Consider the following 17,245-nt stretch of genomic DNA (forward strand, 5'->3'; position numbering starts at 1 on the left):
TAAGTGCTCTCTGATATATCTTCGATTCGGTAAAGGAAAGATCTCAACCGGAGAGAATTCTCAATTCGGGAAGGTTATTACTGAATGAGAGGATTAAGGAATAAAAGACAATATGCCTAAATAAGGTTACGGTTTAGTAATTATGAAAGCAAATTAACAATTTATTAACCGAATTTGCGATGTAAGAATTATCCCTACCCTAACCTGATCTAAGTATATCTCCGGTTTTAAAATAATCCAATATAGTAATTTTATTTCCTAATGGCTCCGGCACAACATTTATATCAGGAAAATTTCATGAAGACAAAATTCACATCCCCCTTCTTTCTCACACATTTTTCAGTCTATTTCATTCTTTTGCTCTCTTCTTCTTCTTTTATACATCACAACAAATTCAATTTAATTGAATTTTGGAGTATGAAAGAATGAGATAGACATACGCAAAACGAGTGAGAAAGAAGGGGATATGAATTTTGATTTTGTTAAATTTTTAGGTCAGTAAAATTTCATGAAATCAAAATTCACATCCCTTTCTGTCTCAAAAACATTTTGCGAACATTTCGAACTAATTAAATTTGCTGTGACGTTCAAAAGAAGAAGAAGATGGATGCGAAAGACTGAGACAGACACGTGCAAAATGCCTAAGAATGTAAGAGTTGTGAATTTTGATTTCGTGAAATTTTCCTAAACTAAAAGGTGTGCCGGAGGTATAAACTTTTATTTTTCGTTTTTATTCCAAAAATAGGATCTGAAATGTCACAAATTTTAATCAATGATTGCATCAGAGAGGTGTCTTAAATGTCTCACGCTGTTTTCATGTGACTTTAGAAGAAGTGGGCGGCATTGTTTGTACACTGCACTATAAAATAATTTGAGGGGCGACTGTTGGAGAAGGAGTAGCATTCCTTACACTCTATTATTCTCTCATGACCCCCCGGTTTCTTGGACGCAAACATTCACTTTCATTGCATGTTGTCTCATCCCACAAGAGACATGGGGTACATAAGGGTCTCCATTGGCGCACTTGAAAGGGAGATGTACTCTTTTTTTTCTAAGTTGGGCAAGAGACAGGATGCACCATTGTTTTCCTTGTGATAAGAAAACAAATGTGTAACACAACACTTTTTCTCTTGGCATGCAATCAAGCCCACAAGGATTGTTTATCGTGATGGTAAAGTGAGAAAGGTAAACAGAATATTGAGTGTTCTTTGTTGTAATCCATACTTTGAATTTCGGTCCACCACTTGATCTTACACTAAACAAGGAAGACTCTGGCTAATAGAAGTGCGATAGCTAGAAAACCATTTCATCCAACTGGACAAATACAATTCACACTCTACATTCTACAATGTAAGTTTATCTATCAGAAGTTCTGAAGCGTGTTATTTAGAGACTTTTGTGGAATTTGGCGGTGAGATTAGTCACTCAGCAGAGAGAATGGTAGGGAATCCTAGAAGAGAAAGGCATTTAACGGGGTTAAGTGTAGAATTCTTAGGAAATGCGTCCGTTTATATGGTAGAGATTTTCTGACTTAAATTGTTTTTGCTTTGAAACTTTGTTCAATACGTTTTCATTCAGGACATTTTCATTAGATAGGGTAAATCGTAACGTTTAAAGAAAAACTATAGAGAAATATATACAAATCACTCAGAAAGTACAATTATATACTTGCAACTCTTTCAACAAATAAATAGAAACGGAAAGGTCAACTTACGGCGAAAATAGAAACAGTTGCGGCGAATTTGAGGACAGTCGTGGCAAATGTGAGATCTGTCACTAAGACTACGTGAAAAGTCACCCTGAAAAGAGGGTACACATTTTTTCAGTCATTTTGAATTTTTAGATAAATCTTTGATATTTTTAATACATATACATTAGTGAGTGATGCCGTATTATTTTTCTTTCTCGTATAACTTAGGGCAGAATCACATTGACACTAAAATGTTTGCCGTGGCCTCGCCGTACTTCGTTAGTTTACGCATTTTCATTGCAATTCTTACGGAAAAAATTTCTATTACCGTATTACCTTATCTCATACTCGGTGGCACTAGGTGAAAATATTATGAGAAAATTGAATAAATAAAACGAGAAAAGGATGAACGGTGAGCAAAAAAACTGTACGATTAATTTCTCGTTCCATTTTTTTTGCTCACCGTTTATCGCCATAAGGTAATGCGGTAATGGAAAATTTGCGTAAGAATTCCAATGAAAATGCGTAAATTAACGAAATACTGTGAGCATTTTACTGTCAATGTGTATCAATTCTGATTTTTTCGTAAAGGACTTAACCAATTTGTTAAATTAAATTTAAAATCCAAATAAATGACGCTGCGGTCCGCTCTCACGAAATAAGAAGAGTCCCCATAAATTGGGAACTATTTTGGAACTGTTAATGTTACAATTTGAGAACTATAATTTTTATAGTTCTGGGAAAATCTTCCTTATTGTGAATTATACACCTAAGAAACTTCAGATTTTACAATTTATCATTCTCTGTTTATTTTCACGATTTCTTAAAATTATTTAGAGCCATTAACTGAAATGTATGAGACAAAGATCAAAGAGGGTTCAATGTACTTTCCATTGGAGAAGATCCACAATTAGATGCAAAGTCCATTAGGACTATGAAGTAGCGGTCCTCATTTTAGGATCGCAAAGGTATATAAACCAACGAATGAATAAACGTTCAGTTCAGTTCACCCTCACCCAACTATTAATTTATTTCCACTCGGATGCCACATTAACAAATTAAAATAGTTAAAATAGGAACGGTTCCGGCGAAATTTGAGAACACTTGTGGCGAATATGGAAAGACTTATGGAGCCTATAGAAGGTCACTCGAAAAAGGAACACATTTTTTCTGTTATTTTAAATTAAATGCGCCATATTTTAATCCTACATAAATCAGCTAAATGAGTATATATCCCTATTAATTTTTATTCTGCGACTTACACAACTTTTCTGTTCGTTTTGACAAGGACGATTTTTTTTTTAAATGAAAGAAAATCCGATTGCGTAGCCCTGCGTTCTTTACCAGGAAATGAGAACACTCATGGCGAATTGGGAACTGTTCGAAGAAAAAAAGGAAATCTCATAGTTTCAAGAAACCTTATATATTTTCAATTTACACTTCAGGAACTGAAGATGTTATAGTTTATTACTCTGTTTTGTTTTATAAGCCAGTAAGGAATTCAAAGAAAAAAGAATAACGGCGAAAATAGGAACAGTTGCGGCGAATATGAGAACAGTCTTGGCAATATGGGCGAAAGTGGACTCCCATTCGTAATTATTTTGTAATAAATCCATTATATTCTTATCGTATATAAACGGGCATCGACCAGGCAGTTTCAGAATGAGTAAATCTCTATCGGCTTGAGGTAATAAATGGCTTTTCATCTCAAAGGCTAAATATAAGCAATTCGGGTGGAGTCCATTTGGCAATGTGGAGAAAAGTTATAGGCACTTTTAGTTCACACACTGCAGGCTTATTTAATTTCCTCCTCTCTCTGGTAAAAGATTACAGCATGAGCGAGTATCGGCTTCCCTTTTTATTGTCTCACCGATCTTCGGCACATGCAGAAGTCAGAAGTTCATAAAAATGCTTTTTATATTGCTTTTCAGCCTCTTCAATATTATCCATCTTGAAATCCATCGCCAGAAACATTAAAATGAATTGTAGCTGATCTTTCTTCTTTTTTTTTCCTTCCTGTCTCCATTTGGTAATGACGTGAAAAAAGCACTATTTCATTCACTATTTCTTCTGATTCAAGTTTAACACTTTAGAGTGTATGTGAATCGCGGTTATGACGGTTGAAGAAGAAGAAGCAGGAGATACCGATAGGAAAAAAAACGAGAATTGTAAATAAATTCCTCGGTCAACATGCACTTCTTTGTGATGGTCACGAGTCACCTTATGTTCCTTAAGCAAACACTAATAATAATTTTCAATTTTGCCTTCCCTTCATTTCTTCCAAAGTTCGCTGCTATTAACTTGAGAATATATTTTAGCTAGGTGACTCGAGTGTTCGCCCAATCAGTTGTTAGGGAAGGGAGAAGAATAAGGAGTGAATCAGTGGTGATTATGTGGCATCCCTATAAGAAAAATCCACAGGGTTTTTGCGACGAGAAAAATTTCATGCTATTGCCGCGGAAAGGTATACGAACAAATATAGAAATGTATTTGCATCTTTCTTAACGGTTTACCACGGAGTGCCCTGGAAATATCTTTGGAATTCTTTAGGAATACTTAGGAAATTCTTTAGGAATGTCTATGGAATTTGTTAGGAATACCTACTGAATTTCTTCTGAATATTTGCGGAATTCCTGAGAAATACGTACGGAACTCATTAATAAGACTTACGAAATTCCGTGTGGGATCTCTTACGGTATTTCTTATCGGTAGACCTACGCAATTACTTAGGAACACTTACGGAATTCCTTATAAGAACACCTACGGAACTTTTTATAGGAATACCTGAATTTCCCTATGAATAATTTCGAAATTCCTAAGAAACCCTTACAGAATTCCTAAGAAACACATATTTCCTATAAGAAATTCCTATAAGGAATTCCGTAGATGTTCTTATGAAGATTTCCTTAGTAACACTGAAGGAATTCCATATAGGAACTCTTACGGAATTCCTTGTAGAAAAATCTACAGAATTCCTTATAGTAATATCTACGCAATACCTTAGGAACACTATACGGAATTCTTTATAGGGCTCTTATATAGTATCTCCTACGCAATTCCTTAGGAACATATACAGAATTCACTATAGGTACACTAAAAATGCCTACAGTAGTGATTATAGGAACTCCTATGCAATTCCTTAAGGACACTTATGAAATTTCCATTAGGAATTCCTATGTGAGTTCTTATAAGAATACATAAGGAAGTCTTTAAGAATACGTGCGGAATTCCTTAGTAACACTAATGGATTCCCATATAGGAACGCATACGGACTTTCTTATAGGAATACATACTCGAACTCCTTAAAGGAACCACTATGCAATTTCTTATTAATACCTGCAGAATTCCTTATAGAAATACCTACGGAACTCCTTAAGAAAACCTACAGAATTCCTAAGGAATAACTACGGAATGTTTTAGGAATATATAGGGAATTCCTCGGAAGGGTCTCAAGAATTCTTTAAGATTTCCTAAGGAATAACTACGGAATGCTTTAGGAATATCTAGGGAATTTTTTGGGAATATCTAGGGAATTTCTCGGAAATGTTTCAAGAATTCTTTAAGATTTCCAAAGGAATTCCCAAATTAATCTTCTTTTGATATAACACGGACATTTCCACGACTGAGTACGACATTTTCTATGTCATTATGATGGTCAGGAAAGATAATTTATAGGAACACGCAGTTCCATTGTCACTTCCATGGGTGGTTCAATTGAAGCATGACAATTACTGTGGCAGGCAATCATGCACCACGCAAGAGTCTCATCCTGCCAGAGAGACAATGAAGACTGCGATTAGTGTGACACACACGACAAGTATCGATGGAATGAAGATTGCATTCTAACTATGATACCATTGTGATCTCTTTGGACGTTGGCTGAGGCATTCCTCAGAGTTCATCTCGTGTCTTCTTCAGAGTTATTTTATGGACTCTCCCCTTGTACTGTAACATTGATGTAGGACGCACACTCCAATCCTATTTTGTACAGGAAAAACACTTTCGTCTCACTATAAATCCCATGTAATGTTGCATGCTATCATAAAGCTTTTGAGATGTTGGAGAAAAATCTATCTCTTTCATAAAGCCAATAACCATAACTTTAACACGCAATCATCTGTAGGCTATACATGATCAATCCATCTGGAAGTAGTTGAATAAAAGTCTCAATAATAAAGAAATTCATCGCAAAGGTAATTGGTACATTGCTAAGATCGATTATACTTAGTCGTTTGAGTTTTAAGTTGAAGGCTGCAATATATTGGTAATTTAAATTGGGTATAGGCGGTTTAGATTAACCGAGACACCTGCTACGTAATTCAGGCTAAAATCTAGATGAACTTAGGTTAGTAAGAATTTTCAAGATTAGGCCGCTAAATTTCGGTTTAGAGATCATTCTAGGATTTAACGTAACCCTTGAATTCCAAAATGCACTGCAACTGTCCGTCGTGTTTGATCCCAGAAATAAAATAGTTACTCTGAAGATTTAACGGTCAATATGTTTTTATCCTAAAAGTAATGAAAGCTTAATGATCCGTTTACTTATCTTTGACAAGATCGTATATTTTATATTCCGATTATGGTCCTCAATAAGTCAGTAATTTTCTCAATTATCTCTTCACGTGAATGAAGTGAAAATTACCATTGAAGACAATTTCCTATAAAAGGTAAAATCAAAATACAAATTGAACAATCTGCTCTCAATCATCTTGATAATGACTTTCAATATGAATGAAACTGTGGACATGATGCTTAATAATAGTAATCTGGCTTGAGCAAACACAAAAGACTTTTATCACTTTGAATCAAAATGAAACTTCATGGTGATTATTTTCTTAATTTTTTTTTATTATTATATTATTGTCTTTTTGTTTTATATTTAATATTTTCCATGTTTGGCCCAATAAATTAATTAAAAAGGAAAACATGAAATTTTACTTTCTTACAAAACATTGTATCAATTTTTTATGGACATGTGTATCTGATAAGTAGTAAATTAGTGACAAATGTGTGAAACATTTCTTCCGAAATCAAATTAGTGGAGAGTGCCTTTTATGGGAGAAAAATCCCACGCTCATTGACCAAAATGTTTATCGAGTGTAAATTGAGTTAATGGGATATACGAAATTGGTAATTTCTGGCGCTTGCCCCATCGCACAACATCACTCATTAATTCACAGAAATATTTTTAGCGTAGTGAAGTGGGATTTCATATTTCTTCCTTTGATTTAAATTTAGCTCAATATCCATACAACATTAAATGCGACGATTGCATTAAGAAGCTGTGAAGATATTGGCACAAAACACACCTGAGTTTAATGACTTACGTAGATGATCGAAAGGGGCGTTTCACTAAGGCAAAGTTGATATTCTCTATTCGGTTTTGTCCAGTTATTTAATATTCAGAATATTTAATAAACCATCACAATATTTAAATTGAATTATTTTATTATTTTAATTGGAAAATGATTTAAAATTATCAAAAAATATAGCGGTATTTTTATTTATATATTTTTTATAATCAGATGATTTTTTTTGTATTCCGATGAATAAAAAATTATGCGAATTAAATTTCTATTACTCATTTTTGCATTGATTATAAAGAATTCCTATCCCAGTGTTTTTTTATTACTTGCTCATATCAATGGCTTAGAGTGAGTCTCAAAAAACTTGCCAATGGTCAACTTTGCAGAGATTTTACAAGCCGAGTATGGGGCTTTTAAGCTCATCCATTCAAGAATTTTTTCAATTCTGCTTTAAATTTAATAAATGATTTTTAAAAGCAATCCGAGTCGCACTGGTTGAAAATGATGATGAAATCAATTCTATAGCGGATAAGAGGTTTATCATATATATTTTACTTATTTTTAAAAAAAGTCCTGCTACTAAAACCCAATGTCTTAGAAAATCTGAAGTTTACTTTTCACTCTAATGAAAAATATTACGTATAAGTCATTGTACTTTCTAATGCCAAGAGGGTTTTGCTTAAAAAATTTTCACTAGTATTTAACAAAATTCTGAATTATAGTTGTCTTATTTCTAAAAATTGCCCAAATTACACGAAAATAGTATGTGAAAGTATTAAAAAATACTAACTTGACCATTTGGAAAACATTCGAGAAATAATCTAGCCATCTATTAAACATTTTATGTTATTATTAGAGACAAAAACTGAACATATTTTTAGACATTCTTATATAGTTTTATAAGAATGTGTTGGGCTTAGATATTGTATATGTAGCGTATACTTATATTTTAATTTTTATATTTATATATATTAATTATATATATTTGTATTTTTTTAAAATGTTTTCTCGCGTTAAAAAGAGTTTGCGCGCAAAAAAAAGAAATTGCGCGGAAACAGTGAATCTTGCGCGCAAAAGTCGATTTTGTTCCCTCGCCCCTGCGCGCAGCGCGCATGATTAGTCCGTGCGCAGATCCATATTTTGAACTTGTTCCCACTTTTCTCGGGAAATTTCCTATAAATTTCCCAGAAAATCTGGGCAAAATTAATAGATAACTGGAAGATTTGTTCCATGGATATACCCGGGAAATCTTGATGAATTATCTCCAGGCACATCTTCAAAATATTCCAGATTTTCGCGAGAAATTGGCTGATTGGAACTTCCCGGCTAACACATTAATTACTTATTAAGTACTTAATATGTTCTTAACTCAATGACTTAATTTTAAGGAGTTGTAGAACATACAACTATTTAAAAAATATATGAAAATGAGACAAACGTCAGCGCTTTGTGGTGAGTAGTGAAACTAATATGGCATGACTCAGCCTTAAGACTAAGTACTTAATTAAGGTCTTTGTTAAGGTCCTTAATTAAGTAGTTTGTATTAAGGACACGAAAAGTATTTTAACTAAGTACTTAATTAAGTACTTTCAACTAAGCGCTTTTTAAGGAGTTTCCCTAATGCATATAAAACATGTATTTTTAATTCCTCATATTGTTTATTTCTGAAATAAAAGTCAAAATTACACTTTTGCTTAATTGGCCTAATTGGCAAGATGAACATGTTGCTACCGCAGCTTTGTTATATTGTCCGGCACAACACTTTTTCTCCAGTTGCGAGTATTGCTGGATGGAACTCTTGTTGTCCTCAAATTTCTCCTGAGAAATGTTTAAGATGCATCTGGAACAAAAAATGAAAGGAACGATCAAATAAAAAATTAATAATATTCAAAACTTTTGAAAAAGTAGACTCCCGAAACATGACTTTATGGGACTCCATGAAGTTATGCACTTCCGGCTCTCGGATTACGCGAGTGGGACTGGAGAGAGGATTCGTCAAAATTTGGTAATTTTGTGGGTAATTTACACTCCCGGATCACGCACTGAAGAGAGGATTTAACAAAAAATGGGTCAGTTATTGGAAATTTAAGCTTCCGTATCGCAAGTTGAAAGCATAAAAGGAAAAATTTAATAGATTTTGGGATACTTGTGGACTTAGTAACATTTCAGGATTACAAGGTATAGGGACTACGGGGAGAACCTTGAGTTATATGTACTTACCACATTAAAATGCAAAGAAGAATGTTAAGTTAATTTCACGGAAATTCACTATTTATAAATTTGCGACTAAAAGAAAGAAAACTTTATAGACACTTCACGTGCTTACTAACATTTTCTGGTTATGTTTTCTGAAATGTCAAATCTTTCATCTCTTTCTAACCAATGGTTAACATGTATCTATCGCATTCTCTATTCCAGTTTCCACTTTTTGCCACCAGATGTCGCTACTTTTGCTCAAAAAAAAACCTTAATTAAGTACTTAATAAGTACTTATTAAGAACTAAATTTATGAACTTGGCTTAAGTTATTATTTAAGAGCATAATTTAAGTGATAGCTTACCTTGTGTTAGCCAGGTTTGTATACTTTCAAGATCCAGCCAATCAGAGAACTCGGAGGATCTAAATTATTTTTATAGGATTAGAAAGACCAGTTCTATGTGTATACTGCATTATTCGCAAAATACTGTTCTGTATTCACTAGTGAACTGCCCCTTGTGAATCAGAGGAGTGTATTGGAAAAGCGGTTGGGGTTGAGCAGATGGCTATTACAATAATATCTATCCACATAGACATTGAATGTATTAAGCAAAACATTATGGAATTATTATTATTATTGTACCATCAATTTGTTAAAGAGCGAAGGGAGAAAAATGTCATTGGGATGTTATGCATTATCAAACATCTCAATGGGAATTTTGTAGTATTTTATTGTGTGCTAAAGGAAAACCAAACACTTGATGATAGAAATCGCACCCATAAATTCTCATCTATTCTGTCATCAAGCAGCCCACATTCCAAAATAGATTCATTCATGTCTGTTTTGAGAGTAACATGCCATTTACTTTACAAAATCACCTCTTTCCCTCACGAAATTGATTGATCTATTGATTTATTTTTCTTATTGTTGCAGAATGTGGATGATATTACAGCACCGGGATATCGACCGGGCGATCTCACCAATCACAAATTCAGGACTCTGGGTACACAAGAAGGTGTTCAACATTCTCGCAACGAATACATGGTGGATTTGAGAAGAATTCAAGGTAAGAATATTGCTCATTTTATTCAGATGTTGACTTCTATTTCAGAGAAAAAAAAAGAAAAAAAAAACAAAAATACAAGAGACATGAGGCTATTGGGAGCTACTCTATAAATATGGAAATTTTATCTAAACTACAAGTACAATTTAGTTGCGTGGATTATAGTCCTATTACACTGAGAGAAATGTTTATGAAAGCAATGCATTTTTTTGCATTTATTTGTGTTTAAAACCTTCTGTCAAAAATTTGTCAAAATGATTATTTTTTTTGTGATTTTTGAAGTTTTGTTTTGTTCAAGAACATCTTTTTAATAAATCACTAAAATGTTTGTAAAAGTTTTAATTTTTTACCACAAACTTTTTTTCGGAAACTCCAAAAACTTTACGAACAAATGACAAAATTTTACGAACATTTTTCTGTTCTAACAATCACGAAGAAAAAGAACAGAAAAATGTTTCTGAAGTGATCATGTTTCAAACAAGGTTTGTGAAAAAAATACAAACTTCTACAAACTCTTTTGTGAATTCTACGAGATTTATGTGCATTTCGTAAATGGGAATTCACAAACATTTACAAATATCTAGTCAAAAATTTGGGAATCATTTTCAATTAAACCCTTACTTGGACCGACTATGCGGCTGAGATTTGTAGGAAGGCTTTCCATACCTTGCGCACTCTTAGACGTCTCCAAATTTTCACACCACAAGGTACCAGACTCCTACTTATTAGAGCTCTTCTAATTATTCCTTTCCTCACCTATGGGGCTGAATTATTTTTCAGTGCCAGTGTTGAGACAAAAGATCGCCTGAGCAGGGCATTTAACTCATGTGTGCGTTACGTTTTTGAGTTGCGCAAATACGATCATATTTCTGTTTGGGTTAAGGGCAGAATCACATTGATCTCAAACTTTAGTATGTTATAGCTGGGTCTAAGAGCTTTCGATTAAAGGAAAATTTAAGCCCCCCAAATCCGTCCAAATTTAAGCCATCCCAAACCCGTCCGATTTAATCAAAGGTCCGATTAATCGAAAAATCGATTTTCGATATTTCAATTTCGAATATTTCGAAAACTAGACGATGTTTTTTCTTTAAATTTTAGTATGTTGTACCTGAGGTCTAGACCTTTCCAACACTAGGTCACACTCTTCCCTCGATGTTCCCTGACCTGAGCTATAACCAAAAATGTCTTGACCGGACCATATTTTCGGTGTTTATGAAGCAATTTCGGTGAAATTTTTGTATACATAGTATCTGAGATCGGGATCTTTCGAATGGTGGGCCCCATCCGTATTTACTCCAACCCACTGTACCCCGTCTCTTGCTATATCTAAATAGACCGGACTCTAGCTCTCATGTTTATTAACCGATTTCAATGCACTTTATTTTCTTTGGTTGGCCTTCCCCACTCAGACCAGTGATAAACCCAGATAAGTTTATGGTAGCTGAGATTTTTTACATGTGATCTTGAACTCGAGATGCTTGCGATTCAGGATGCGTGAAAGTTCGATTGTGAGTAGAATTTTGGGGGTAAAGAATCGCGTCGAGCCAATTTTACCCATTTAGACCGACGAGAACAGTTTATTTGACGATATTCTTTACCCCAAAAAATTCAACTCACAATCGAATATTCAAGCATTCCAAAGTTGCAAGTAGGTACTCCTAGTTGCACGCATTTCCAGGCCACCTGTAAAGAATCTCTGCTACCATAAGCTTATCTGTTTTTTTTAATGTATTTAGTTGATTAAAATCAGACGTCACATAATTGCGTGAAAATAACGTGGAATTCCCTTAAAATAATTATTTCCTGTACTTAAAGTGATTTTAGTAACGAAATAATTACGTTTTCCTTCCCCAAAAGTTTGTAATCTGATAACTAAATCTCTTTAAAGCAATTTCCAGACATTTGAAAGACCTTAGAGGACAAATCGACCACTCAGAATAAGAAACGAATAACTCGCAGTAGGCATATTTTACGGCAGAGCGATTTGATTCTTTCAGAGTAGGGGAGACTGGGGTAGAATTTGCCAGCAAATGAAGCTTTTTTTTCGCGCATGATTTGTGAAAAAATGACAAGGTTTGTCTAATGTTTTTATGTTTCATAAGTAGCATTAGGATTTTGGCTGTATGAAACAGTGAAGTTCAAAGCTCTAAAACCCTTGACTTTTTCTAGAGAGGATAATGAAAAAAGTATGACACATTGGCTACACGTGCCCCGGCCTGGGTAGGTATAGCCACTTTTGGGGTACTATTTGCCATCAGTTTTGCAGACGAAATTTCAAACTGAAGATAGCAAATACTGTTTTACTTGATACACTGAAGCCTACTGATGCTAAATATGTCACTTAATTTTAATTAAAAAGGCTTTAGCCGACTTTTTTATGACATTTATGTAATTGCGACAAAATTGATGCAAACATCCTGAAAAAATCTATTTCTCAAGTTGCTCATCCAAATGGCAATATTGCTTGGAATATCAATAGTACTTTTTCGCCTAATAATTATCCATGTATTAGTGAAAAATCATTGATAGTTTTATCCTGCCACAGAAGAGTGGCTACAACTGCCCCGAGGGCTGTTACAGTGTTTATCATCTTATATAAAAAATTGGATATTTATTATCCAAGTGAAAAATATTTTTTAATTAGGTTTATTAAACCAGAAACGAGGTAAAACTATAAAATTTTGACTAGAAACTCAGAAAACCAAATGCTGGTCCAAAAACTATAACATCAAAATTACAATTTTATACCCATTTTATAAAAATGCTTCTATATTGTAGGATAACAGGATCAGAGTTATAAATATTTCTGGCAATATGGGGATGTGTTCCTACTTTCATTAAAAAATACTTTGCTCGATGTACATTTTAAGAAAAACGAGAAAAATCCACTGACTAATTCTACCCCTGGCTATAGGTACCGCGGTCTCCCCTATAGGTTTTTTGATATTTAAAATCTCTATAACTTTGAAAATAATTGTCTTTCAAGTATAATGTTCAAGGGAAGGTAAAGGGTATAAAAAAAGTATCCAAAAAGCGAATGAAACGATTTAAATAAAATCTAGTTGTTCGACTTATATTCTGAGTAGTCGAAATTCTCGAGAGTTACTAGTTACTACTGTATATGGTTGGTAGTTACTGTCAATTTCGTTTGTCAATTTCCTGGTTAATCGGAAATATAGTCATGGCCAAAACCAATTACCTCGTACAACACTCAATTTTGTATTAATCCGAGACACTTTCCCTTCTTTTAAGCCGTGAGGCAAAATTATCTTTATAAAACATAATTAACCAGTAATCACTCAAAAATTTATTTGATTACGCTCGTGAATTTGGACTCAAGTATATTCCAAAAAGTGTATTTGGTGAGAGAAATCCGAAAAAATTAAAATAGCATTCCCGAAATGTTTAATTTACCCTGCAGTATTGATCCAAAATCGTTGTAAATATTACCCTTTTTAGGTGTATTATGGGTTAAAATTACCCTTTTTCATGTTAATTTTACCCTTAGAAAGGTATAAAATTAACATTAAAAAAAAGTTGATATATTTCTACACCTAAAAAATGTTAAATTTCTTAGAAAAAAATGTTAATCGCACCCCCGTTTTTTTCTCAGTGGAAGAACATATTTCAAATATATTTTAGAACTAAATTTCCTTTCTCATTGTTGAATTTTTAATGTAGAAGAATAAGCAAATTATTTAGAATAAATCTTAGAGATAATTGTTGGGGTAAAAAACTGGAGATATCTCTTGGTGTACAAGATTCATTTAGTAGCTGTACAATTACCCAACAATTTATTGTCCCACAAGTTGGAAAATAGCAAGAGCCAACAGAGTGTGGCAAAACATTTGCATTTGGACTTGGACAAATTAATTTTCAAATGATGATTTCATCCGTTAATTGAGTGGCTCTTCTTTTTTTTATTATTTTAATCTGCACACTTGTGCAATTGTCCCGAGGCTGATCATGTGCAATTGCTGATGGTTTTTTTTTGCAGCTCAAGAGCGTCAAAAGGCCATGGAGCACACTTCGCGGATCCTGTATGAGGCTGAATGCAAGTGGCCGCGCCCCAAAGTCATCCCCGTGCCCAACAATGATACTGCCAAAGCTTATGCGCCCCACTGTACCATCCTCCATCGCTGTGGCGACGACACTGGCTGCTGCGGAACTGAGGGTCTGGTGTGCACTGCTCGGAACACCACAACTGTCGATCTCTACTTCCATGTAGGATGAGTGACGATCAATTGGCGCCTGAGGCGGGAGTAATTGCATTGATTGAATGATTGCAGGTTACCAAATTGGGCCGCCCCAGTCGAACGGAGCGTCTGACATTCGTCAATCACACTCGGTGTCACTGTGTGAGCAGACAAGAGTACTTCCGATCACTGGACCAGCCTGTTCTTGCACCAGCGCCCATCCAGACCTGCCAGTGTCCGAGATTCTTTGACAAAACCATCCTCGACGATAGCTCGTGCCGATGCGATTGTCAGCCACAAAATGATGACTGCAAGTCACTGAAGGAAGGCGAGGAAGGATTCTCACTTGAGGATCGAAGGTAAGTCAAATCTATTATTCCTTTTATGCTCTTAATAATATTCCCATAATACCCAAGTAGTAAAAACAGATAATTTTACGTTAACATTTGGTCACAGGGAAGTAACTTATTTGTCATTTTGCACGTCATAAAAAAGTAAGATTCTCAAAAAAAAAGTTACCACAGAAAAAATGTGACAATGCGAATAGTTCCGAGTGTCAAAAAACAGTAATATTTACGTTAATTTTTGGTCAAAGTAACCCAATGGTTTCTTTCGAACGATTTCAGGAAAGGAGCAGTAATTTCCACGACATAATAACGCTAGATATCCTTAGAAAAATACTTGAATAAAAAATGACTTGGCATTTTTTAAGGATAAGGGCAGAATCACATTGGCAGTAAAAATGCTCACCGTATTTCGTTAATTTACGCATTTTCACTGCAATTCTTACGCAAAACTTTGCCATTACCGTATTACCTTATCTCATACTCGGTGGCACTAGGTGAAAATAATATAAGAAAATTGAAGAAATAGAACGAAAATTCGATAAACGGTGAGCAAAAAAAACTGTACGATTAAGTTCTCTTACAGTTTTTTTGCTCACCGTTTATCGAATTTTTGTTCTATTTCTTCAATTTTCTTATATTATTTTCACCAAGTGCCACCGAGTATGAGACAAGGTAATACAGTAATGGAAAATTTGCGTAAGAATTGCAATGAAAATGCGTAAATTAACGAAATACGGTGAGACTACGGCGAGCATTTTATTGTCAATGTGATTCTGCCCTAAGGCTAGCAGATATTTTTTTACGTTACGTTTTTATCGAGTTAAAATAACTTATTGATGTTTCTGTACGTGAAAAGAACTTAAGATTTCCCAAATAGTTCCCACAAAGAAAAATGTTTTTTGTAAAATTGTTCGTAAATATTTATGAATCCCTACTGGAGACTTTGCTAACTGACTAGACCTAACTGGCGAATTTGCTCGTTAATCGTAATGCAGGCCTGAGCTAAAATAAAAGCCGAAATGAATTTGGTGGTGCCAGTTGGGATTCTTCGAAATTCCGCGAAAATTTATGTTGAGAAAATGAGAGGTTTTTAATGTGAAAATTGTTTAATTCCTTAGAGTTAAGTCATTTTCACAGGAAAATCCCTTTATTTATTTGAATACAGTTATTTGGGTTAATTGTGAATAATTGTCGATATTACAACAGAAACATTGGGATGAAATTTTGAGGTGGGAGACTCAAATTCTTTTGAGCTGTCTCAAAATTCAGGATAGGTTTGAGAAAAACCTTTTGTACAACACTATTTTGGTTAATAAGGAATGCAAAAGTACATATTACAATAAGGGACACGACCTGCTAATAAGGATAAAATAGAAAAGAAAATGTTTTGTAGCATTTCAGAGATTTTTTGCAACCCCAGCGCCACCAGACGTTTGTCAAGTGAGTTATTTGTGTCTCTATCTCTCTCTCGAGTATTTTGAAAAGTCAAGTTAAAATTCACAAACATTTACGAACAATTTTACAAAAAACTTTTGCTGTGTAATAATAATATTTACAACACTATCTTTTGGGCAAAATCATTATAATTGTGTTACAGGGAATTCCGCTTTCAAGTCCTGAAACTTAGATGTTGATGAGGCAGTTTCACGAAGCTGAATTTTATCTCAAAATAAGGTACAAGAAAATTCCTAAAGAACTAATTTTCGCTCCAAAAATTTCTACTTACGGAAATACAGAGAATGCCGCTTTGAAAGAATTTTTCAAACACCGAAAAAACCACCAATTTTCTCCAGTGACACAGAAAAAATGTATAGTCATAGGAGATATCATTGTAATAAGTAACGGAAACACCGTGATGTATGCAAACATTTTTGGCGCCCAATTTTCGGCCTGTGAAAAATAATGCATACTTTTAGGATCATTTCAGAAAATCTTTAAAAATTAGCTCCCAATTGTAGGCAATTCATATGAAATTCTCTCAATCCGTTTTCTCTTAATCCGGAATTCCCTGTGTAAGTCAGTTTTTGGTAATTTTTACGTTATTTTTACGTAAAAGCTGTTCCCTGCTTTTAAACTATTTTAAAAGTATTTGATGAATATCCTGCTTCTAACTAACGTGCAAGTAACGCTATTTTCTTCTATTTTGTTTCTTGAGTGAAACATTGACAAATGCTAAAAGCGATCTTCAGTAAGAATTTATCCATATAAATTCTCAGCATCAACCCCGGAGGCGACTTGAGATAAATGCCTACAGTTCAGCAGATACTTCTCCATTCCCCCTGAACTTTTTCACATAGAATGGCAATTTGTGAAATCACAGAAGACTATTGCAAATATTTAGAGAAGGAAGCAATTATAGTATTTCACCTCTATATATATTTTATTTGTGCGATTAGACTGCAAAACTTCAAGACAAACCACCAATCCTGTAATATATGCGCAAATA

At 34.2% G+C, this 17,245-nt stretch overlaps 1 protein-coding gene across 1 annotated transcript in view; it reads left to right on the plus strand.

Moving 5' to 3' along the window:
• LOC129806655 (uncharacterized) overlaps window positions 1-17,245 on the plus strand; it is a 37,011-nt gene that overhangs the window by 14,210 nt on the left and 5,556 nt on the right. The window contains exons 2-4 of the mRNA XM_055855410.1: window positions 10,127-10,259; window positions 14,254-14,480; window positions 14,546-14,811. Of these exons, the coding sequence (XP_055711385.1) occupies window positions 10,127-10,259; window positions 14,254-14,480; window positions 14,546-14,811 (626 nt within the window). The remainder of the gene's footprint in view (window positions 1-10,126; window positions 10,260-14,253; window positions 14,481-14,545; window positions 14,812-17,245) is intronic.

This window comes from Phlebotomus papatasi, chromosome 3 (genome assembly GCF_024763615.1).
Source record: "Phlebotomus papatasi isolate M1 chromosome 3, Ppap_2.1, whole genome shotgun sequence".
NCBI classification, from domain to species: domain Eukaryota; kingdom Metazoa; phylum Arthropoda; class Insecta; order Diptera; family Psychodidae; genus Phlebotomus; species Phlebotomus papatasi.